Source organism: Lutzomyia longipalpis, chromosome 1, assembly GCF_024334085.1.
Source record: "Lutzomyia longipalpis isolate SR_M1_2022 chromosome 1, ASM2433408v1".
NCBI lineage: Eukaryota > Metazoa > Arthropoda > Insecta > Diptera > Psychodidae > Lutzomyia > Lutzomyia longipalpis.
The window spans coordinates 48,602,849-48,627,072 of NC_074707.1; the positions used below are offsets into that span (position 1 = coordinate 48,602,849).

Here is a 24,224-nt window from a genome sequence, read left to right on the forward strand (position 1 = left end):
AAATATATAAATATACATATATAAGTACAATGATGGTCCAGCAGAGTAAAGGGAATGTACTGGTAAGTTTCACTTACGGGCTGTGATTCTTCCTTCAGATGACAGTCAAAGTGTGGTGAAAATTGAGGTGGATAAATTTTTAGGAATGGCTTTCTCACGCAACGAATCACAGCCAACGCGCATGAGTAAGCCTTTCCCCAGAATTTACACGCGTTGGCTGTGATTCGATGCGTGAGAAAGCCATTCCTAAAAATTTATCTACCTCAATTTTCACCACACTTTGACTGTCATCTGAAGGAAGAATCACAGCCCGTAAGTGAAACTTACCAGTACATTCCCTTTACTCTGCTGGACCATCATTGTACTTATATATGTATATTTATATATTTTTATATTTTTTATGTATAAAAAAGGCGCCCCGCTTCGCGGGGCGCCAATTAGTTTGTTTAAAATATATGTGAATAGGTGAAAGTAATTGTTGATGTAACAAAATGGCAGAAGGCGGCCATTTTGAATTTTGAAATTAGTAAAATCTGATAGGTCATGCCCACTATACCTGATGAAACTTCAATCGAAAAGTCTTTATCAAGTACCGTTAAGCCGATATAAGGCAATATTACAACAATCGATACATATGGAAACCTGTTTTGGTCTATATCTCTGAAACCACGACATAAATTTTTTTTATTTTTTTTTGGTTAAAAGGTGTGCCTATCACCTATAACATACTAAAATTTAATCGAAATCTATCGTCCAGTTTTTGAGATATTAATCGAAAACTGGTCGAAAACTCATCGAAAATTTTGTTTTTGATTGTAGGCCCTCTAGCGGTAACTTTTGAAAGTTCATATGTATAGATAATTGTAGACCTCATTGAGATCTTTCATTCAAAACCGGTTTGGTCCAAATCGGTCAAGCGGTTTAGGAGTTATAGCCCACTTACGATAGAACTCTATATTTGCTAAACCGCTTGTCCGATTTTTGGAAATGAAGTATCGTTGAAAAGGTCTGAAGGGCCCCTACAACATATTAAAATTTCAGACCTCTAGCTATAATAGAGGCTGAGATATAGCAAAAACAAAATTGAAAAAAATTCAAAATGGCGGATGCAGGGGTGGGGGGCTGAATTTGATATCATAGTTGGACGACTTCCAGTCGATAATTGAACTTTGCCGTTGACCGCAAGTCTCTATCTATTACCATTCTCTTGTAATTGAGCTCCAAACTACGGCCGGCCGGACGGACGGACGGACGGCCGGAAAAGTTTTTCGGCGCATACGTTTTTTGGAATGTGGGGACCCTAATTCGTGCTCATACCAAGTTTGAGCCCGATCCGACGACCTTGAGTTTTAGAGTGGACACAGAAGCTGTGCTATTCTTTTCTTCGAAAGAATCACAGCTAAAAAAGAGATGGTTTCAATGTAAACGAAAATGAGATATTTTTAATAACTTTTTTTTGTGTATATTCTAATGAACATATTGTAAAGGTGTGTATGATGGAGAAAATTGAATTAACATTTAGAAAATTGAGATGATGCCTCCTGGTTCAAATCTCCCAATGCACGTGGTTGCTTTGCACACACCACCTACATAGGCAAGCACACACAGGATGGGCACAGGAAGACAGGTGAAGGAGAGAAATGTCGAAGAAGACTACGGATATTCTGTGGTGTGGTATATATTCCAGTACGTTGTGCTTCTCAAATTCACACAAATTGATTATCTAGCAATGAATTATTCCGTAGGAATATTCATCATGAAATTGCTCCGTATTTTGGATCATGTTCCAAGCGTCAGGAGGATGTTAATATGACTTCCCGGAGCAATTAAGATGAGACGTTACGGGTAATGAATTACATTTCCAAGAAGACCCATCTTATTTCTCAAAATTCCGCTACGAAATACCTGATGATAAAAAAAAATTATCTACCTGATAGCCTTTTTTGGAAAATGTCTCAAGTTGCATTGAATGTCATTCATGTCTTTGTGCTTCTTATGGAAGTTTTTTTGTCGTTGTTGAAAGTTTTACTTTTTACCTTTTGCAAATTCTCAAGTAAGTCATCGTAATAAAATTGAAATTAAAATGGTTCTTTTGTGAATATTTTTACCTATGAATTTAAAGAAAAAAATCAATCTTTCTAATTCATATTGAATGTGTATTAATTTCACTCAGCCAGAGACGTCACAGACCCAGATTCATTTTAAAGATTTCTCTTCACTTTTCGAATGATTCGTGAATTTTCTCTTTCACATATACACGGTATAACTATTTGAGGAAAATAGAGAGAGGGAGAAAAAATCAGCACTAGTAGTGACGTGAAAATGGAAAATGTGTATGGTGGAAGAGTATGAAGAAGAGAGGGTACTTGTGGTCAGAATCATTGCTTATACTTCTCACATTGGGGAGGCAGCAACAAAATTTTTGTTTACGTGACGACGGCAGTAATAATCGTTTCTGTTCAATGTTTCTCTATACGCTAATTCAATTAAGTGGAACAAATTTAACATTCTGATGCCTGAAAATCACTTTTGTGGCTCCTATGTGGCAAAGTCTCCGTTCTTGCGCGAGTTATATAGATAGCTTGAAAGCTCTCTTATATATATAGGTTGTGTGCGCATCTGTAAAAGATTGAGGAAGAGAGATGAAAAGCAATTTATTTTCAATTATATTGTTTTAATTCAAATACCGAGAAATTCTATCTTGATTTGACATTCAATGGGTTTTGCGCGAATTTCTATATATTTTGTGAAATTAGCAATTTTCTATTTTGCACCTATATATGTGGCGGTTTGCTATAGTAAATAAAAAGGAATTTCTCACAATAAGAATGGAAATATGATGGATAATAAAAGCAGCTAATTTTAGAATGTAATGTCGAACTAAATTTATGATCCACCGAGGTTTAACCTACTTGGCAAAAATATATATCTTTTTCCTCTTAATTTCTGCACAATTTTTCACGGATTTTTGTTTTGTTTATAAAATAAAAAGAAAATAAAATACAACAAAAAAAATTCACAGTCGTGAGATGAAATGATGCACGATGGTCAGGCAGAAGGAGGTGAGGGATTTATTTTTAGCACTTGTAATGATTCCAAATATAGCGTGTGAATATTATTTGAGAGATGGGAAAGGGAGAGGAAAAAAATGTTCTCCATATTGCACGTTTAGTGGACTCGAAATCATTTCTGGGTAATTTTTCACATCATCATTTTCACAGGCAATAAATTTTCACTTTTCCGCATACATCGCGATGGTTTAGGGATCTCTCACACGCGCGCCACTATGTTGTGGAGAAGTTTTAACACAAAATGTAATTTTAATAGTTTATTAGAACAAGAAGAAAACCTCTAATCTCCATTCTTTGTGACAACTTGTGGGAATATTTTTAAATTTACAACCCATCGTGTTTAAAAAGCAATAAAAAAATTATTTTATTTCCCATAAGAATCTGCTGAAGAAGCGAAGGCATTAGAGAGGGAGTCAATTTGTTGGAGGTGCGCAGACCTTTTAGTTGTTGAATAGAACTAACGACAAAGGAATGTGCATTGAAGGGGGGAAAAAAACGACACTTTAACCAAGAAAATGTGTGCAAATGTAAAGTGTAACGTAATATTTATTTACAATGTGCACACAGAAAAGTAAACAAACTAGACAATGAACACTGCAAGTGAATGCTTAATGAGATATTTGTGCGAGTAATTCACAATTGGTATAAATAATATGAATTTTGTACCAATAGGTGATGTTTAAACGGTGCATCAGTGTGTGGAAATTCTTCATAAGACACAATGGCATTATTTCCATCAAGCACATTATGAGGTTACTGCAAAGGAAATGCATCTAAATGACGAAGAATTTATTTAGTTTAAAATTAGGACTTGAGCTTGGATAGCTGAGGGGTTCTAGTTCCAATCCTTGGGTTTGTTTTATCAAGAGGAAAAGCTCGATTCATGCCGGTGTTAATTTTTAGTCTTAACCTGTAAAACCTACAATCATTTCTTATCTACTCTCCCAGGAATCAAAAGCTAGATGTTTGGGTTAAAAAGACTGGGACCCTCTAAGCAACATACAATATCCCCTTTACTTTGATAGGTTAATTGGGTTGAATGTTGGCGTCAGATTGAAAGAATCTTTGGTTCGATTCTTGGTTTGGTCAGATTTTTTTTACACTTTTTTTAAATCAATTTTTATAGTTAAATATTTTGATTTCTCATGCTGATTTTGAAAAAAAAAATAAAACTAGAAAAATTTGCAAATAATTCAGAAAAACGAAGAAAATTATTTATGTGTGATGTGATTTTTTTTTTACATAATGACCTAAATTCTATGAAATTTTTTTTTCAATTTACAAGAGTTAGATATTCTGTGAAAAATGTCTTGTATTTAGCGAACAAGAAATCATTGAAATATTTGAAGAATTACTTGCAATTTCAAGTATTTCTTGATCGCTAAATTCGACTCAATATTATAAGATTTTGACAATTTGTTTCTTTCAAAGGGAAATTTAAAAGATAAAATATTTTTCTAAAATTTCTTTAGGAACTTTCAAAGGGATTTAAAAAAAAGTAATGTTCTTTTTTTTTCTTCTAAAGTATAACAAAAGAACGATTCAAAATTAATTTCAAAATTACGAATTGTAAAATTTCTTTTTTTTAGGTATGAGATAAGAGAAGAAAATATTCTTGACAAAATCGATCTCAATGTAAGACTTTTTAGAAGACTATAAATAAATTTTTAAATAAATCATTCGACAATTTTAAATAATTGCAGAAAAACTCTTAAGACTTTGCAAAAAATAAGGATTCTCAGTCTTCTAATTCTATAGTAAAAAATCAAAGGGGTTAATAGTGGCAAAAATCATTCTGAAATTCTAAGGAATGAAATGAAAAGGAAAGATTTTCAATAGACTCCACCCCAAAAAATTAAATAAGTGAGAATCAAAACAAAAAGGTCATTTCATACTCAATGACCTTTATTATTATTTGTATATATAATATTGTTTAGCCGTATAGGAAAATATTGGTAACACCTCTGACATTTATGACATGGGTGCCCTTGAGTGGGGGAGTCACTCATGCTGAAAATTCTTGCTGAATATTAGCATGGAAAATCATAACAAATATTTCCCCTTTTTTCACTCTCCCTCATTGTTTTTTCTCTTTTTTTTTGTTATTATTGTTTAGTTTATCGCAACTGGAATCGCTGGAACTGCGGGAGAATCTTCTTAAGAGTCTGCCGGAGTCGATAAGTCAATTAACAAAATTGGAACGACTGGATTTGGGTGATAATGAAATTGAGCACTTACCCTCGCATTTGGGTCACTTACCATCACTGCAGGAACTGTGGTTGGATCACAATCAATTACAAAAACTTCCGCCAGATATTGGGCTTCTCAAGAATTTGGTGTGCCTTGATGTTTCGGAAAATAGGTTCGTATAATATATAATTTATGTTTATGTTTGTGTATATTTTTTCCTTCCCTCAGGGGAGGTTTCTATGCAAAATTTTCTTTTAAAGGGATGAAACATTTTTGATTTTATCTAATGGCTTTATTTATTTTTCATCAGAAAAAAAAGAAAATTATTATTTACTATGAAAATATTTTGAAAGAGAGAAGAAAAAAATAAATTGAAAATTAAACTTGAGAATTTGTTTCAAGTGTGGGAAGAGGAAATCACTTTAAAGAGTTTTTAATTAAATTGAGAAAAGGTTAATCGATGAGATTTAAAGTGAGGGCTCTATAATTGGGGGTGCGGGGGTTGACATTTCAAGCACACAAGAGCAAAATTGACCCTTTTTCACCTCTTCCTTTTTTGTGTCTCTCTTTGCTTTGCAACCACACACAGATTGGAGGAGCTGCCCGAGGAAATTGGTGGTTTGGAAAATTTAACAGACTTGCACTTGTCGCAGAATCTACTGGAGACCCTCCCTGATGGGGTTTCACACTTGACCAAATTGACAATATTGAAACTAGACCAGAATCGATTACACACGCTGAATGAATCCATTGGAACGTGAGTGTGTCTCATCATGTTTTTATTCCCCTTTTTTTGAGAATCTCCACCCATCATCCTCCTCCTCTTCCCAGTCCAGTATTCATGGAGCCCTCCATGAATAATTGAGCAGATGTTTTCGTGAAAATTAACACCATTTAACTCATATCTCTCATTTCTCTCTTCTCTCATTGACCACGAATTGTGGGGAAAAAAAAACTACAGATGTGTTAGCATGCAGGAGCTAATACTGACGGAAAACTTTCTAATGGAATTGCCCAAATCAATTGGGAACATGACCAAATTGAATAATTTGAATGTGGATCGCAATGCACTCACGGAATTGCCGGTGGAGATTGGCAATTGCGTGGCAATGGGTGTACTTAGCTTGAGGGATAACAAACTCACGAAGCTACCATCAGAATTGGGCAATTGCCTGCAGCTTCATGTGTTGGATGTATCGGGGAATCGTCTAAACTATTTACCCTATTCATTGGTGAATTTGCAACTGAAAGCTGTATGGCTGTCAGAAAATCAAGCACAATCCTTGCTTACATTTCAACCAGACACCGATGAGGCAACGGGTGAACAGGTGAGTGTCAAATAAACCTCATATATCTCATCATTTATATACTCAAATTAACATTCTACACCCCGCTACACATCCAATTCGATTTAATTAATTTAATTTCAACAAATTAAACTACAAGACATGGAGAAAATTTACTTTAAAGTAATTCAATTTTTTTTAGTCTGTGTACAGAATAATTCTCGAGAGTCATAATCTTCCATTTTGCATTCCTTCTCTTCATATTTTCCCAATGCAGCATAACTCAATAATGACTCTTCTTCTATGGAGAGAGAGAGTTCATGAATGAAGATCCTAGAATAGTAATAAAATTTTAATATATATACATCCCACCCACATTCTCTCTGCATTCATCTGCAAGTGCTCGACTTTTGATGAATTTTCTATTTATGGTCTCTATGGAAATAAAAGTGGTCATCAACTTTGAATGATGCATTTCACTTGAAAAAGTAATGCTCAATTTTTATAGACTCAATTTGAAAGTTATCTTAAAGGAGAATCGCAGGGAAAAGCTGATTGATTTTGAATTTTTAGTATGCTTTACACGAATTTGTATACATCCAAAAATATTGCGGAGTCTTCTGCCTGAGAGCAATAAAAATTGAACATAGAGTAATTGATAAGAAAATAAATAAAATTTGAAAATAATTTTAAAAGAAAAATACGAAATAAAGATGTGAAAAATACGTCAAAATTGTTCCGTAAAACATGAGAAATCTGGAATAATTCAGTAAGACATGAAAAATACGAAAAAGGTTATGCGGAACACGAGAATTTACAAAAAGATTCCACAGAATGTTAAATATTTAAATATTTAAAACTTCCTCGAAGAAACTCAAAAAAAAAAAAATTAACAAAAAATGATAAATTTGAAAAATGCGAATCTGATTACGTGGAACATAAGAAACAAGAAAAAGGTTCCGCAGAAAGTATAACATTTAGAAATTATTCTCGCAAAACAAACACAAGAAACCAAAAAAATTCTATATCTTAAAAATACGAATCTGATTACATGAAACACGAGAAATTAGAAAGATTCCACAGAACTAAATATTATGCAAAACTAGTCCGGCAAAAAAAACACAAGAAACCAGAGATATTTCGAAAAGAACAAGAAAAATATCATAAATGCGAAATAAAACACGAAATTGGGTCCACAGAACACGAGAAACCTAATTTTTTCAATGTGAACAATACAAATCTGGTTTTGTAGAATATTTTATAACCATATAATTATTTATTAAGGCGTGAAAAGAAAAACGATAATAAAACTACATAATGTAAAAAATATGAAACAAATTTCTTGGAACACAAGAAACCAGAAAAGAAACAAAACCATCAACTTTCAAAGCATTCTAAAAAGTGAAATGGAAAATTTTACTTTTCCTCCGGTGAGCGTCAAATTTGTTTAAAAATTTTATTTTACTTACTGTAGGAGTTTTTCATTTATTCTAATTTTTTTTTTTTTTGGTTTCTGCAGTTCTGCGGAACCTGCGGAAGTAATTTCGTGTTTAAAAAGTTCTTCGAAATATTTTTTTCTTGTCTTGTTTCCTCTGTCCAAAAGTTGCTTCTGTATAAATTAATAAAAAGTAAACTCAGGGAGAAAAGGATATTTGTTAAGATTTTTAATATAAATGAATGAGTTGAGAAAAAGTTCTCAAAACTTTTCACAATTTATGAAAAAAGTTTCAAAAGTTTCAACTGAAAAATTCAACGTCAAATTAATTTTTTTTATTGACTTTCTTACGAAGAAAAAATATCCATCAAGTAAAAAGCAGTCAACCATTGCATCTGCTAATTGAAACTCTTCTGTATGAGCTACGTCACTGAAAATTGAATTTTATATTAAATTTCCTCCTTTTTTTTCTTTTAGGTTTTAACGTGCTTCCTACTTCCTCAGCAAGAATATCAGCCACTTAGCCCGGGTAAGTTGATTTTTTTTCACTCACTTCTTTATCCAACCTATACTTAATTGCCATGTCCCATCCAATTAACATTTTATTGCCATACCACGTGCATTAATTTTTTTTCTTTAAAATTATAAAGGGAATCCTTGTGTGTGGGATTCAATGGGGCGAGTTTACATTAAAAAAGGAAAATTTGCTATTTGATCCCACTTTTCTTTTATCTCAAAACTCGTGGCCGTCAATGGGTGGTACACTCATGTGGCGGAAAAGAGAAAATGTCTTTTTGTGTCCACGCGCTGTGAAAGCATCCTTAAATGCTTTTAAGAATGGCTATAAAAGGAGCTTTTGTTTTTTTTTACTGTCACAACCTTCCTCTTTTGGTATTGAAAAATGAAAGAAAATTCATCTTTCTAGCATTATAAAAACAATAGGGGAGGGGGGAAGGCAACACTGGTGTGTGAATTATTGCAAAAGCAGTTGGTTTTGGTGGCAAATTTGTGTTCTATATATAAAGGGAAATCAGTGGATTTTATGTGCAAATTCTATCATTATTATACTTTTTTATGGTTTTACTGCAAATGGTACAAGGTTAGAGGAAATAGCTATGCTAAAAAAGCAATACTTAAGAGCAAAACTACGCAGCTTGAGAACTTTATTGACACACAGAAGGTTCAAAAAAAAAAACATTGAAAAAAGCTTTTAAAATATTGCTGAAAAGTGCAAAGGAAAAACTCCGTGTGTCACTGTTGCTGCTTTAGAGAAAAAAAATGGAGAACATTTTAACGCTATACTGCTTACTAATACATCTATCTATTTTTTTATTTGATATAATACCTGTGGTGGGTGGTTTGATAAATCAGGTAAACTTTGTCCTTTGGAAAAGGTTGTGTTAAAATATTTAATAAAATAGAGACCTTTCATTTTATTATTTATTCAAGTCTTATGATTTTTTGTAGGAACGTTGTTTAATTTGAAAATTAATTTGTAATAGATCAAACATGACCTAATTTTCTGGGGAAAAAATGACATTAATCTGTCCCAAAACTTTTCTACTAAAAGACAGAATTTTTCAATCTCTTGTGAATTTTCTTTTAAAATATAAATTTGCTCAAAGATTTTCTTTTATTTCCTTGTGATTTCAGTGGAAAACCATTTTTATTTCCGATGAAATTGTAGCTGAAAGTTTGCAGGTGATAGTTGCAATTATTGCCGCTAGAGTAGGGCTTTTTATATCTCTTTAATTTTCATTTTTTTCCGTTTTGTTTCAAATGAAAATTTCCTAATTTTTAAAGCTTTAAGAAGTTTCTTTACCAAGATTAAAAAATATGTTATTTTCAAAGCTTTCGACAGAGAGAAAAATTATAATATTTTATCTATTTATCAAACCACTCATTTGAAGAAAATTAATTTCTTAATTTTTTGTGTTTTCTTTCTAAAGATTTTATTTATATAATTTAATGATTTTTTTGTTGAAGAAATGGTCAGTGGCAGACTGTACAGATCGAACCAAAGATTCAGTTCTATGGACCTATCAATGATTCAAGGTTTGATTTCTTAATCCACAAGAATGATGAATAATTTTTCTTTATCTTTTTTTTTTATTTTCCTCAAAAGCAAACAAAGCTCAAATAATTCTTGTATCTTGCGAGATACCTTCTTGTTTTTTTCCTGTCTTCATTTTAATCAAATACTCCCCTGTGTCTGATATCTAAAAAAAAAAACTTTCTTTTATAAATAAAATGTTTCTGCTAGAGCAAAGATTGATTTCTTTTCTTGAAGATAAAAATATGTAAAATAATATATGCGCTGATAATGATTGAAAAATAATTTTATGCCTTTCTTTGGAATATGCAAAATGTTGGCATAACATAGAATATATTTTTGCATCTCGTTGATAAATTTTTTTCTTATGCTTGACTAAATAAACTAACAATCCCAGGAGATGTTTGATAGCAAATATATACACAGAATTGGATTCTATAAAGTTTGACTAACATGGATTGGGTTTCTTCTGTTTTTTTTTCTTATTTGCTGTATATATATTTATTTTTAAATGACGACTAACAAACAACAAAAATTAATTTATTTTCTCTTCCGGAAAAATATTTTTCTTGCATAATTCATTTTGAGAATTTCCATGGAAACTCAATGAAGTTGCTTGGAGACAATTTCTCATTGAAAAGTTCGTCATACAAGATTTTTTTTCTTGTTGTTTTTCTATAGACATCATTACATACATAGATAAATAAATATATATAATTGACACGATGAATTATATATTTTTTGTGTAAGAAAAAAATGTGATAAAAAGCTCCGAAGTGAATCATTGAGTCGCAAATCACACAGAAAATTAACATCGCATGATTTTTTTTCTCTTCACACACAAATCTCTCACAGATCTGTAAAAAAAGATTATTTAATTAATTATTAAAAGAAATGAATGTTTGAAAATGAAAATATGGGTCATATAAAAGCAAAAGAATATTATATAAATAAAAAAAGAAACAGTTGTGTGCAAAAGTTTAGAGACAAAACTCTACGAAGGATGATTCAGCAAAAATATAGGATGAAATATAATGGAAAATTATGAAATTGAATCTGATTTGTCTTCATTAAAATTTTAATAATGATGTTTTACGATGGAATATTGCATTCCTCGGTGCACTAATAAACTGCATGGGTATTTTTGTAGTTAATTAATGAGTGAAAATTCCACAATTGAATATTCTGCCCGGGTTAATTACATACATATTGTTCCTGCATAATGTTGAGATTCCTCTCAAGTTTATTTTAATTTTCATTAAAAGTAAAACTTTCAGGTGCAATGAAAAGAGTTTTAATTCAATTTTATCATTTTGATTTTTTTTTACTAATTTTAAAACAGTTTTAAAGGGAATTTGGATAAGTTTTGAACTTGATTTTAATAAAATTTATAGGAGTTTATTCATGCGAAAAAGATTCTTTTCTTTTCTTATAAATTAGAAAGTTATGAAAAGATTTTGACAGTTGATGTCCTAAAATCGTTCTATTTTCGTTACAATAAAAGAAAATCAAAGTATCAAAAGATTTTCTTTTCCAGAAATCTTTCAGAAAATTGTTGAAAGATTCTTGAAAATTATCTTTTAATTTTTAGCACGTTTATTAAAAACTACAAGCTGTTAAAAATCTTACAATTCTCGAGAAGTAAGAAAAGACCAGAAAAGATTTTGGACAGAATCAAGTACATTTTTAGGGATTTTTTTGTCATCGGTTAAACGGTTTTTCTTTAATATGAAAATGAGATAAAAACTGAAAAGTCTCTCTTCGGATTAAAATTTAAAAAAATCCGGAAATATTTATGAAAATCAATTACAAAATCAATAGAAAAATTATTTTTTAAACTTTTATTTTAAATTGCAAAACAAAAAATTAATTAATTAATTTTTGTACCTAATTAAAAATAGCCAAATAAGAACATTAATTGAGTTTCAGTAAAATGCGACATAATTGAACCAAAATAATCTTTGAATGAAATAAATTAATATTGAAAATGGCAATTTAATTACAAATATTTATGTATAGAGGCAATCTACGGTGAATATGTGCTAATAAATTAATTATTTTGCTTTACTGCTGTCAGTATTAAATGCGTGAATTGTTGGACGTAAATTGCGATAAATATTTTATGAATCAGGCAAGATTGCATAATTAAATTCAATTTTTTTTAAAGAAATATTTTATCAATATTTGAAACAATTTATAAAGTTTTTGAGATGTCTCTAAACTTTTGCATTGCAAGTGTAGCAAGATGCTAAATAAAAAAATTATGAATGAAATAATGCGCGTACAGTGATTAATTAATTGATGAGTTTTTTTTCTCTTGTCTCTCTGCATGTGCAAAACAACAGATAATCACAATGATACGGATTCTGAAGGTTGGGAAGAACGTGAAGCATCTCGTACGCATTCCGTGAAATTCTCTGAAGACTCCGTGACGGATAAAGAGGTACATTGAAGGGGTATATTGAAGAGGGGTGGGGAGAATCAATTGATTACACATCCCTCGCGTCTTTTGCGAGATGAATACTTAAGGTGTGATTTCTTTTCAGCAGACACCATTTGTGCGGCAGAATACGCCACATCCGAAGGAGTTGAAAATGAAGGCGCACAAATTATTTGCAAAAGAAAAGAGTAAAACCGAAGACACAATCGGTTTGGATACACTATCGGAGGAATCATCGTCAAAGCCGTCGTCTGTGAAGACGGTTATTGAATCGGGAACAATGGATAATATAGCTGAGACACAGGCAGACCCTGGTTCCCTACTGCCATCTAGTGGTGCTCCATACAGTGTGGCGGCAGTTCAAAGTGCAAGTCAGGAACCCCTTGAAGTGCCCCACAATGTGTCTGTTGAAGAGGAGCACCATGCGGTGCCCTTGGGTGATAGCAATGTCGTGGGGCTACCCAATCCCCCAGGTGATCCGGCAGAAGATGCCGAAATGGAGGATAGACGCGTGGGTTTCACGATAAATCCGGAAAATGCGGAAAATTACGATGATGACAATTTCCCAGATCAAGATGATCTCATAAAACGCCCCCTGAGACTCCATCGAAGGGACACACCGCACCATCTTAAGAATAAACGTGTCCAACATGGGCTAAATGAGAAACAAGCCAATCTCATCATTGCCAATGCGCTAAAGATGAAGGAGAAAACACTTCAGGAGCCGATTGTACAGCACAGGATTGAGAATATTGTGCAAGAGGAGCCAGATGACAGCAAAGCTGAAGAAGGTGAGTGTCTTTTAATTTATTCTCAATTTAAATGATTTTTTTGTGTCCCATGATAAAACTACCAGCAAAGTTACCTTGAAAAAAGCTCTCTCAAAAATTCCCTCCAAAGCTCACAAACCGATTTATACCAGAATATCTATTGTCACGTCTGTTTGCAATAAATATCAAGTCATATAGTGGCAATGAGTGAGATCATCTGGTAGTTTTTGGCTCTTAACGGTATGTTTTATAGTTTTGGATTAACTATTTCATAAAATATTGCCATTGGGTTTGGCCAAAAAAGAAAAATTATTTTTAACCAAAATGATGTTCAGCTTGTTTACCAAAAAAAATTAATGAAAATTCCGTTGAAAAATGTTTTTAAAAAAATGGGAGAAATGAGGTTGAGAAGGAGAATCATTTCTATATTTTTATGCTCAATATTTTGATTTATTTAGATTATCTTTGCTATATTATTTTACTCTTAAAAATTGCGATAAAAGATCTGTTAAGGAATCAATTATTCAATTTTGCACGTCCAGAAAAAGTAAAAAGCAAAATAATTAAAAGATAAGTATTTATGGGATTTAAAGAATTTGAAGAATTTATGGGACTTACAGATTTTTAATCCCAAATAAATTATAAAATCTTCAAATTCCAAGGGTTCAAAAAATATTCAAAAACAGAAGAAGTTTCAGTTTTTCAATAATTAACTTATTGAATATTTGAAAAATATTATAACGGATATTTATTGTATTTTAAGGATTTATGGGACTTATTCTTGCCTTGCTGAAAATAATTTTAAATTGAAGAAAATATGTGAATAATATGTCTTAGAAGATTTCTTAGATTTATAGGATTTGTAAGGTTTCCGGGATTTATAGGAGTTATGTTATTTGCAGGATTTGTAACGTTTTTGGGATATTTGTAGGCATCACATTTATGCATTTGTGTATAAATTCATCAGAAAGAAAAATAAAAAGTTCAGAAACTAAAATCCTTAAATCGAAGGATTTATAGTATTTTCAAAAGGAATTGAGGGATTTGTGGGAATTGAAAAAAAAAAGAATAAATGTATTTCCAGAGTTTAAAAGCTTTTCTATAGTTTCCTGAATATTTATAATTTTTTAAATTGAAAATTAGATTTAATTTCGTCATGACTTTTAGGAATTATCGTAGAAATAAAGTTTTATGGGATTTACAGAAGGAATTAAAGGATTTGCAGTATTTGAAAAATGGATATATGGGAATGAATGTAATTCAAGAGTTTAGATCCTTTTCACAAGTTCTTTGTGCCTATTAAAAAATTAATTAAAATTAGAAGGGCTTCTAGTATTTGGAAAAAAAAATATTTATGGGATTTACATGATTTAGAAATTATTAAAAAAAATAGGTACTTACGCCAAAAACTGAAAATTAAATTTTTTGTTGCCGGATATTCAACAAATCTTTCCTAATCAGTCTATTTTTAGGCAAAATGACTTGCAAATTTAATTTTCCTCCTCTTTAACACGTTCAAGCGAAAGCTTTCATTTTTCTTGTAAGTACTTGGAGCTTTTATTCTATCAATCATGAATAGCATCCAACAAATGCTATTTGCTTTGTTTGAGAAGTTTTTTGTCTCCTTCTTCAAAAGCATTCAATGCCATATTTTGCAAACAAATCACCATAAAGAGTAATGAGCTCTTAATGCCAAAATCAATGCTGAGAGTGAACAAATTATGCTGTCAAAATACCTTTTTAGTTAGATTCTTTTTAAAGGGTTAAATACATATTTATTTGTTTTTTTTTTCTTTGGTTTTGTGATTTTTTTTCGAGAGCTTTTTGATTCTCTCTCCTTCTCGTCGTTCCCATCTCATTCTCAAATCAACAACTTGTGATAATCTCTGCGTGTGATCTGCAAAAGTTGCCGTGAAAATAAAAATGTACGCTAACGAGAACCAATTGCTGCACAATGTGCGAATTGCTTGCACATTTTATATATAAATTCTATATATAATAGGTAGTACATTATATTTACAAACACAGACAATGTGAGACTCTGAATGGGAGGTGAGAAGGTCACAAAATCGTGCAATTTTTGCTTTCTTTGAAGCCCCCTCTGAAGTTCGAGGTGTTTATTTGTGAAATAAAAAAAGAGAAGAAGTGAAGAAAAAATTGTAATGAAAATGAGGTCAAATGCGACAATATATTTTGAAATTCACCACACACAAACACTGAGAGAAAAAAGTCTCAAAATGTTTGGAATTGAAATTTTTGGCCCAAAAAAAAAGTTCTTTTGATGGTCTGCGTAGAAAATTCTCTATGAAGCGTCACGTGATAATTAAATTAAGAAAAGGAGCTTTTCGTGTCTCTCCAACGTGGTTTATTGTTTGTGAAGAAATAATAGTCTTCACTTTGTTCGCAATAATATATTACCTGTGAGATGGTGCTTTCATTTTATTCTCCTCAATATATAAATCTCAGATTTCAATTGACCTCTGTTGGGTGTGAAATGCTATTCTCTCTCCTTTCTCAAAAATTACTTTACATTGAAGTTGGGGTTATTTAGTGGAGAGGTCAGAGGGGTCAATAAATAAAATAAATTAAATTCGAGAGGAAGAAATTAATTCACTTTTTCCTCTACATCTGTTCTGTGGAACAAGAACTTCTTCCACTATGTTGTGTGTCCACAAAATGCGATTCTGACTCTGTGAGAGAGAATATTATCGCGTAGTAGATTTTAATATTTAAAGAGTTGAGTTTTTTTTTTTTTGTGCCGAAAATGACTCCATTGTCTAATTCAAAATTCATAAACTATTACGTCATTTTGTAGTGTGGCTGTAAAATGTGCGGCTGATGTTTGGAATAAAACTGGAATATGTGTATATGAGACTTACAGAGGCACATTAAGATGTTGTATAGTATTGGAAATTGTTGACCATCACCGTGGGGAAGGTGCTTCTGAAAACATCCATGAGAAGCTTTAATATTATTTGTTGAGAAGCATTCAACTAGTTCGGATGGCTCACGACGAATTCTAAAGTTTTTTTTTTATTTTGAATCTTTTGGCATTTTCTCAAAGCTCTTTTGCCAATTTTTTCTTTATTTTGTATGTGTGTGAGTGGTTTGTTTTTTTCTGGCTGCTACTCCACCAGCTGGATCAACCATCGTGTAATAACTATGTGACATTGAAGGCGGAAAAATATTAAATTTGCCAAACTTTTGGGTGTGTTTTGATTGTGAAATAAAAGTGAAGAGAACTAGGTGAAAATCTCTTTGGGGTCAAAAGAAGAGTTACTTTAAAAGTATTTCCACACACACGCAGAGACATTTTTGCAAACAGTGTGACAACAATGAGTGAAAAAAGTACGTTTTATTGGATTAAATTTATTTTTAAACCATCTTGTTTATTCTCTTTCAAAATCAACTAAAGTTTTTTTTTCTACCCGTAAATTCCATGTGAATTTATCACACTTGGAACATCATTCAGGAAAATGTTGGAAGTACAACGATGATGATAAGGGGCAAAGCAACATGAGTAGGACTTGTGTAAATTTAATGTGATTTCCTATCTTTTTTTTTTGCACCCAAAGTTAGGCGGTGTGTGAAATAAAAATCCATTTCAATGGCCGAGAATTTAGGATGGAAAAATATGATTTTTCCAGCGTAAAAGCCATCCGTGACATTTGAAGGATGGATTGATAAAATGGGAAATATTTTTCGTAAACTTTCAGAGGAGAAATGCGAAAATTTTGTACGTGAAAGCAATATTTGATTCATAAATAAATCAATGAAACTAACAGTTGAGTGAAAAATTTCTACTACAAGGGGAAATTGTTTATTATTGATAAGAAAATAAGAGAAGAAAATTAAATTTAAATTCGGATATAAAATTATGAGACCTTGAGGAGAGTGACAGTAATGTCCAATAAGTCAGAATTGTTTGAAAATTTTTGGAATTTTCTCCGGTGAGCGTCGAGTGAATTTCAATTCAGCAATTAAAACATTTGAATTACCAAAGCTTTCGACACTCTGCGTGAACTTCTGAATTAATTGTGTGAATCACGTCATAGTAGGTGAGGAGCCTGTAGGCATACTAACTAAGAAATGTAATTTTTACAAAAATATAAAAATTTACGAAAAATAATACACAGATAGTGAGAGACTGTGCGACTGAACGTTGAATCACAAGAAAAAAAATCCAAAAATTTTCAAATAATATACACGTTGGTTTACTACAATGAATCAGAATCAGAATCACGAAATCAGATGATTCTACTATCTGTTTCGTGCAAATGAGATTTTTTTGTTTGATTTAATTTGCTTCAATAAATAAATTGTTTCGTAATAAAATGCTTTAGAATCATACAAATTATTTAGCTTCTGATTTGATTCTCAAGAATCTCGTGAATCCATAATTTTACGAATCTTTTTTATTTCTTCTGCTAAATTATGATTCTTTTTGTGATTCTTTGTCTAAAAAGAATTCATAGATAAGATTCTAGTTATTATGAGATGTTTAATTATTAAAATCGCTAAAATCGTGTTTTTTATAAACCCCATAGAATCACATTCAATGATTCTGGAATCTCACGAGCATGTTTCGCATTCATAATACTTTTGTAAATTATTTTTTCTTGAAAATTCTTTGCGGAAAAAAATCTCTTAAATCTAAGCTTTCAAGGAGAAGGTAAAATGAAATATATTGCGCGTAGCTGAGTAAAAAATGCTTAACTTCTTACACATGCAAAAGAATCCCCCTAATATAAATTTCTTTTGCTGCAAAAAAAGGTTTTTTTATGATTGCAAATTTTTGGCAGAGAGAATTAAATTAAATTATCTGTTTTTTTTTCTACTTTAAAAAAATCAGGCGTGTCTGTAATTCCTTTTAACGCTGTAATAGACAATACATTATTGTATAGGTATGTAGTAGGAGGAGGTAATAAATAAATAATCTTCTACCTGATTTTCTCCAAGACAAATTTATGATTTCCTTCTTCAATTTATAAGCCATAAATATTTATATGTACACATACATATTATGAAGAAGAAGAAGAAAAGTAAACTAACAATTTACGGTAATTGGTGGCATTTTTTTTGCAAGAGTGAATATTGATGAATATTGTGGAGAAGATTAGACAGTGTATAGATGGGAATGAATAAAATATGGGGATTAGAGATGGGAGAAAGATGCGGGAAAGTTCTCTTTTAAAAGGCGGAAGACACGGATTGCGATTAGGAGAGTCTGTGAAGGAAGGAATAAAGGCAAAAGAATCAAGAAAATAAAGAACAAATTGAGCCACTTTGTCTCAAAAATATATACCTCCCAATTTGCCATCATTTCAATGCTCTGTGAGAATTACTCATAAATGATATGAGGCTTGTTGTATTTTTATGGGTTATAGTATGTAATATTTTATGAAAGGTGTATGAAAATTCTTGTTGTGTGTGAAAAGGTAACGATAGATTTTCATATCTATGTGTGTTTTGGGTGAGAGAGTGAGAAAATATTGTTGTGAAGGAGAATTGTGTATGGAAAATTGATGTCGCGCACACAGAAAAGCTCTGTGAGTTTTATCGCAAGTCAACTGTATCAGCCACAACTTGCACTTCAGTTCAAATTCTCCCTTTGGCTGATAAACAACATACTTACTAAAATATCCCTCGTCGCAAAGAGATTGTCGTTGAGCTCCTTTTTTGATTGGAATTTTGAACATTATTCACAAAAGAAGAGAGGACGTTAAACTCACAGAGGGTTTCCAACGGAAGCAACTTTGGTGGATTTGAAAATCTATTTGTGGATTTTTGCCCGAAAGGCACTGAACTGGAAGGCAGACCAACTCTCTGTGGAATATTCTTCGTTTTTTTTCCCCTATGGGTGGGATCTCTTCACACCGGGCGCAATTCTCGATCTATCTTTGGCATTGATATTGCGTCGCTGCGTAATTTCATAGAGAGAGGCGCTAAAGAAATCCAAAAGGAGTGTTGTAAAGAACGAAAAAAAACGACCAATTTGCTAATTGTGGTATTTTTCATCTCAATATAGTTTTATATTTGTGCCGAACCTGACACGTAGAAGTTAATTGAGTGCGATTTCATTCAATGGTGCGGCCACTTAATGCGTGTTGAATGATGTTTTTTTTTTTAACTGTGAAGGAGTGAGCATTAATCATTGAATAAATAGAGAAAAATTAATCAGACAGTGTGATAAGGCAAAAAGGGACTTGTCTCTGAATAATTTTCCCTCTACAGGGAAGCTACAGGTGGAATTTTTTTTACATTTCCATGAATTGAGCTCTGTGGAGCAGAGTAAAAAAAATTCAAGTGGAATAAATGCCTTATCTTATCAATTGGAATACCTTATCGGCGACGTAATGTGGTGGAGATAAGGCAAAAAATAAAATATTGGAAGCAACAAGAAAGCACCGTGGTGTTGGATTTGTTACGCGAAAAAGGGCCACATAGAGTAAAATTATGTTGTGACTTTGGGCGTTGCTTAGTGAAGAAGAGTGCAACATAGAAAAAAAAAAAGAAAAACTCAATTGCCTGGTGGCTCAATGAAGAGACGAGAAAAGTGGAAAAAATTGGGACACAATAGAGAGAGCGATGTTTAGTGTGAAGTTGAAGGTGAAAGAAGGGCGCAATTCCCTACCGCGTTCAGCGGGAAAAAATCGTGTCCGGAGGAATAGTCAGGGTAGCACAAGTGGTCGTAGTTCAATCCTCTCAAATAGGAGTAATGGCGAGAAGAAGGAGAAACGTGTTCGAATTGTAACGCATCGTGAAAAGGATCGTGATTTCACTGATTTAGGTACAATTTTAGGGGACTCTAGGGGCTCTCATTTAATTTTTTTGAATATCTAAATTGTGTGTGAAAAATATTGCTAAAGGAATGAGAAAAATTCAGGGAAAAACCAGACTATTTTTCTTAAGGTTTTGCTAGGAAATTTTCTGAATGAATTTTTGGATGAAATTCATTGCTTTAGTCCGGCTTAGTTCGTTCCTTAAGCCAAGCTTAGGTGTCTAAACTTTATAGAATTTTTAGACTAGGCTTAAGTTTTTGAAATGTCTAACTTTTAAGGATTTAATGATTAGGTCAGAACTGAATGCATTTTGGATGATTTTTACGAATTTCGTTGACCAAAAACAATTAAAATATGCCCTTGACCGTCTTTGCGTATTGAAATCTGTAAAAATTATCCAAAGATGGATTCAGCCCAAATTCACCTTGACCTAACATTAGAACCTGATTTTAAAAAGAATAGAAAGAAGTGTTGTAGCTTTAAAAAACTTAGGCTTTGTATTAAAAATGCAGTATAATCTTAGGAAACTTCGGTTTAGCTTAAAAGAACTTGGGCCTAACTTAAATAAATTATGTTCAGCCTAAAGAAGTCAGGTTCTAGTTTAAGAAACTTTGGTTTAGTTTTAAAAGATCAGGCTTAACTTAGAGAACTTCAATCTAACTTTCAAAACTAAGGTTCGATTTTAAAATAACAGACCTAACTTAGAAAACTTCAGTCTAGCTTAAAAGAACATGGGCCTAGACTAAAAAACTTAGGTCCAGCTTAAGAAACTTAAACCGAACGGCTAGATTAATCCAGAAAGAGAATAAAATACTTGAATCTGGACTTATCCATTCATGTTCTTTATTATCGATAATCTATCCTTGTCTTTACATAAATCTTATTTTTAATATATTGCCACTTCTTCTTAGCAAATTCTTTCTCAAAAGATTAATAAAATTTGCACCATTTTCTCTTTTATATTAAATTAATGCTTGAGGGGCAATTTAAATTGGATCACTAAAGTTGAATGATCATGAAAATCATATTATTAATAACAACGTTTGTTTCTTTATTGCATACCTATACTCTTAATGCCATCATCACCTGCATTTCTCTCTCAGTTAAATATCTCTGAAATATCTGAGAAATATTCTTATTTTATTTGCAATCAAATCAAATTGATCTCCTTTTAAGTTATGCGGATATTTAATAATAATAAAAAGAAGTTATTAAAATTCTCTTATGTGTGCGCGGGGTAATCCAATGAGATCACGAAGGTTATGAAAGTGCCATACGTGACACCGATATTTGATCCAAAACTCCGCTTTACCAACGCACCCACTCAATTGAGCTGTAAAGAAGAAGAAAAAAAAAGTCATCGGAGTTGATGAAGAAGAAAGAAAAAAAATTGTGTTGGGAAAAATAGAAAAATCTTCAGAGTTAAAAGAATTTTCACGCGTAGAGGGGCAAGAGCAAAAATTGTCAGTGTTAATTTGTGCTTGACGGCTCTCTAATTAGAATAGAAGTAGAAGATGGGAAGACGAAGGAAATTAAAGAAGAAAACTTTTGATGTTTCAGATGCCGCAGATGGGATTACGGAGTTACGCGAGGAGCGCTATGAAATTCACATTGAGCGCACTTCAGCGGGTTTGGGGCTGAGTATAGCCGGTGGGAAAGGTAGTACACCATTCAAGGGTGACGATGAGGGAATTTTCATATCACGCGTCACAGAGGGTGGCCCCGCGGATCTTGCGGGGCTCCGTGTGGGCGATAAGGTGCTCAAAGTCAATGGGATCTCAGTGGAGGCAGCTGATCACTATGAAGCTGTTGAGATTCTCAAGGCATGTGGCTCAGTATTGGTGCTCTTTGTTTCACGGGAGGTAACACGATTAATTGGGCATCCGGTGTTCAGTGATGATGGTTCTGTGTCGCAAATTTCCATTGACAATCGCACAATGGATCAGTTGCCGCCGCTTACAGAGCAGCAGCCGCAACAGAAATTTATTCCACCACCAATTCAAATTAATCCCCAACACAATGAAGCTGCAGGTGTGCAGACTGCTACGGGGTATCCTCATGGGGTGACATCACCACCCCTACTGAGTGCCACAACCCCAAATGGGGTACTTGAGAATGGTGGAAGGGATATTGTGCACAAGATCACGCTTCATACGACATTTATTCGGGAACAAATTGGTCAGGGTTTGGGATTCAGTATTGCCGGTGGGAGGGGATCTCCGCCGTATAAAGATGGTTCCGATGGAATTTACATATCGAGGATTACAGAGGGTGGATTGGCGCACAAAGATGGGAAGATCATGATCGGTGATCGAGTATTAGCGGTAAGTGATCTAATTTTATTGAAATTCTTTTTTTTAACAGGGAAAATGTGTAAGAAATTAGGAAATTTTATTTATTCTTTATTATTTATCTGTTCAGAATACTTTAGAAAAATTAAATAATAATTTTTATTGATTTATTAATGATCTCGTTTGATCAAGCCTTTCAAAACTGATTAAATATTTTTTCGTTGCCTTATTTTTTAATCACAAAATTGAGAATAAATAGGACAGGATACTGATTTATAAAGTCTGACTTATAAAAACTAACTTAAAACCTTAAGACTGTTTTAAAAACCGACTTAAATTTTTAAGCACGACTGAGTAGTGAATTTCACCCATAATTGATTAGAAGTTTTATTCATTTTTAAATTTTATTTTGTGTTTCTTGAGTCCTTCATCAGGTCACGAAGAATATTTTGACTATTATTGCGAATCATTCAATTATTTATTAAGATTTGAACCAAAAAGGAATTCAAAAAGAAAAAACAATTAACACCTTTCGGCTTGAATTTACTACTTTTTAGGCTTTATTTTTAGTCCTTTTTAGCTTTTAATTAATTTTTTTTTAAAGTGTTTTAATATTCAGGACTCTACCTTATTAGGGTTGCAAACCAAATAATACTTTTTGGTTTGAATTTAGAACGTTTTACTACTTTTCAGTTTGAATTTACAACTTGTAGGACTTAATTTTAGTGTCTTTTAGACTTGAATTAAAAAATTTAAAGTTTTTTTTTTAGATTGAAGACTCTGCCTTTTTAGGGCTGAAAACCAAATAATGCTTTTAGGCTTGAATTTAGCACGTTTTGCATTGAATTTACTACTTGTCGGCTTAAATTTACAACGTTTTGTCTTCGAGGATTAAACTAAAATTTTTTTTAAAACTTTTGTTGCTGAATTCCTGCCTTTTTAGGACTAAAAAAAAATTTTTTTATGCTTCAATTAAATCATTTTTAGGCTTGAATTTACCACGTTTTGGGTTGATATTACTATTCAACATGAATTTAGTCATTTTGAGGCTTGATTAATTCTTTTTCAAGTCTTCAGCTTCTCATTCTGAGCCATTTTGAGACTAAAAAGCAAAATTTTTAATTCTTTTTGATAAAGAATTCCAAAAGATACGAATAATTTCATTCAGATAAACTTATAAACTTAATCAGAATAATAAGTCTCTGCTAAGAAAACAATTTAAAAAAATTATTTAAGTCATAATTACGATTAATTCTTTAAGTTCTCTGAACTTATTTTTTAATACTTAAGAAATTTCAGAATTAAAATTTTTTTAAAAATAAATTTGAAAAATTATTCCTTTAATACATAAACATACGAAAATATTTTAATTTTCAGATTAATGGTGTTGATATGACAACAGCGCACCACGACTATGCCGTTCAATTACTTACGGATACCCAGAGATTTGTAAGATTGGTAATTCAGAGAGAAGTTAGGGGTCCTCTGGAACCTCCTCAAAGTCCACGAAGCCCATCGGTGCTAAAGGGTTTAAGTCCAACGGGTTATATGGCAAACAGACCAAGTAATTCAAACGCAAAGAAGAATTAAAAAAAAAATAAAAGATTCACTTTTAATGGCTTTTGCAGAGCGCTAACATAAATTTCTCTCATTTTTTTTAACAGCCTATTCGGGATATCGGCGATCACTTGATGGCAATGAGGCAATCAAGACAGCCGTTCAGACGCACACAGTGCCACAAGTGCAGGGTGTACCACCCAAAACGAATGGAATTGATACGGTGGTACCAGCTCCACAGCCGGCGCCACGTCGTCTCGGTTCACAGAGTTCGCAAAGTGTGCCAAATGGGGCACCGAATGGCCCACAGTCGGGTGATGAAGAACCACAGGTAAGTTCCCCGTTTTTA

The 24,224-nt window shown here is 32.4% G+C and overlaps 3 protein-coding genes across 15 annotated transcripts in view; 2 read left to right on the forward strand and 1 right to left on the reverse strand.

Annotated features, from left to right (window-relative positions):
• The window catches only part of LOC129787983 (protein Peter pan), a 1,185,971-nt gene that overhangs the window by 833,595 nt on the left and 328,152 nt on the right, over positions 1-24,224 (forward strand). The window lies entirely within an intron of this gene.
• LOC129787980 (L-dopachrome tautomerase yellow-f2-like) overlaps positions 1-24,224 on the reverse strand; it is a 1,067,766-nt gene that overhangs the window by 833,595 nt on the left and 209,947 nt on the right. The gene's annotated exons all lie outside the window — the stretch shown is intronic.
• Positions 1-24,224, forward strand: part of LOC129787932 (protein lap4) — a 107,607-nt gene that overhangs the window by 43,664 nt on the left and 39,719 nt on the right. For 8 of the 13 annotated variants that reach the window (XM_055823777.1, XM_055823787.1, XM_055823781.1 and 5 more), the window contains exons 4-13: positions 5,188-5,433; positions 5,851-6,018; positions 6,223-6,589; positions 8,460-8,511; positions 9,969-10,037; positions 12,381-12,478; positions 12,582-13,266; positions 21,588-22,351; positions 23,696-23,882; positions 23,983-24,206. In XM_055823777.1, the coding sequence (XP_055679752.1) occupies positions 5,188-5,433; positions 5,851-6,018; positions 6,223-6,589; positions 8,460-8,511; positions 9,969-10,037; positions 12,381-12,478; positions 12,582-13,266; positions 21,588-22,351; positions 23,696-23,882; positions 23,983-24,206 (2,860 nt within the window). The remainder of the gene's footprint in view (positions 1-5,187; positions 5,434-5,850; positions 6,019-6,222; positions 6,590-8,459; positions 8,512-9,968; positions 10,038-12,380; positions 12,479-12,581; positions 13,267-21,587; positions 22,352-23,695; positions 23,883-23,982; positions 24,207-24,224) is intronic. The other 5 variants (XM_055823780.1, XM_055823784.1, XM_055823779.1 and 2 more) reach the window with 3 other exon arrangements.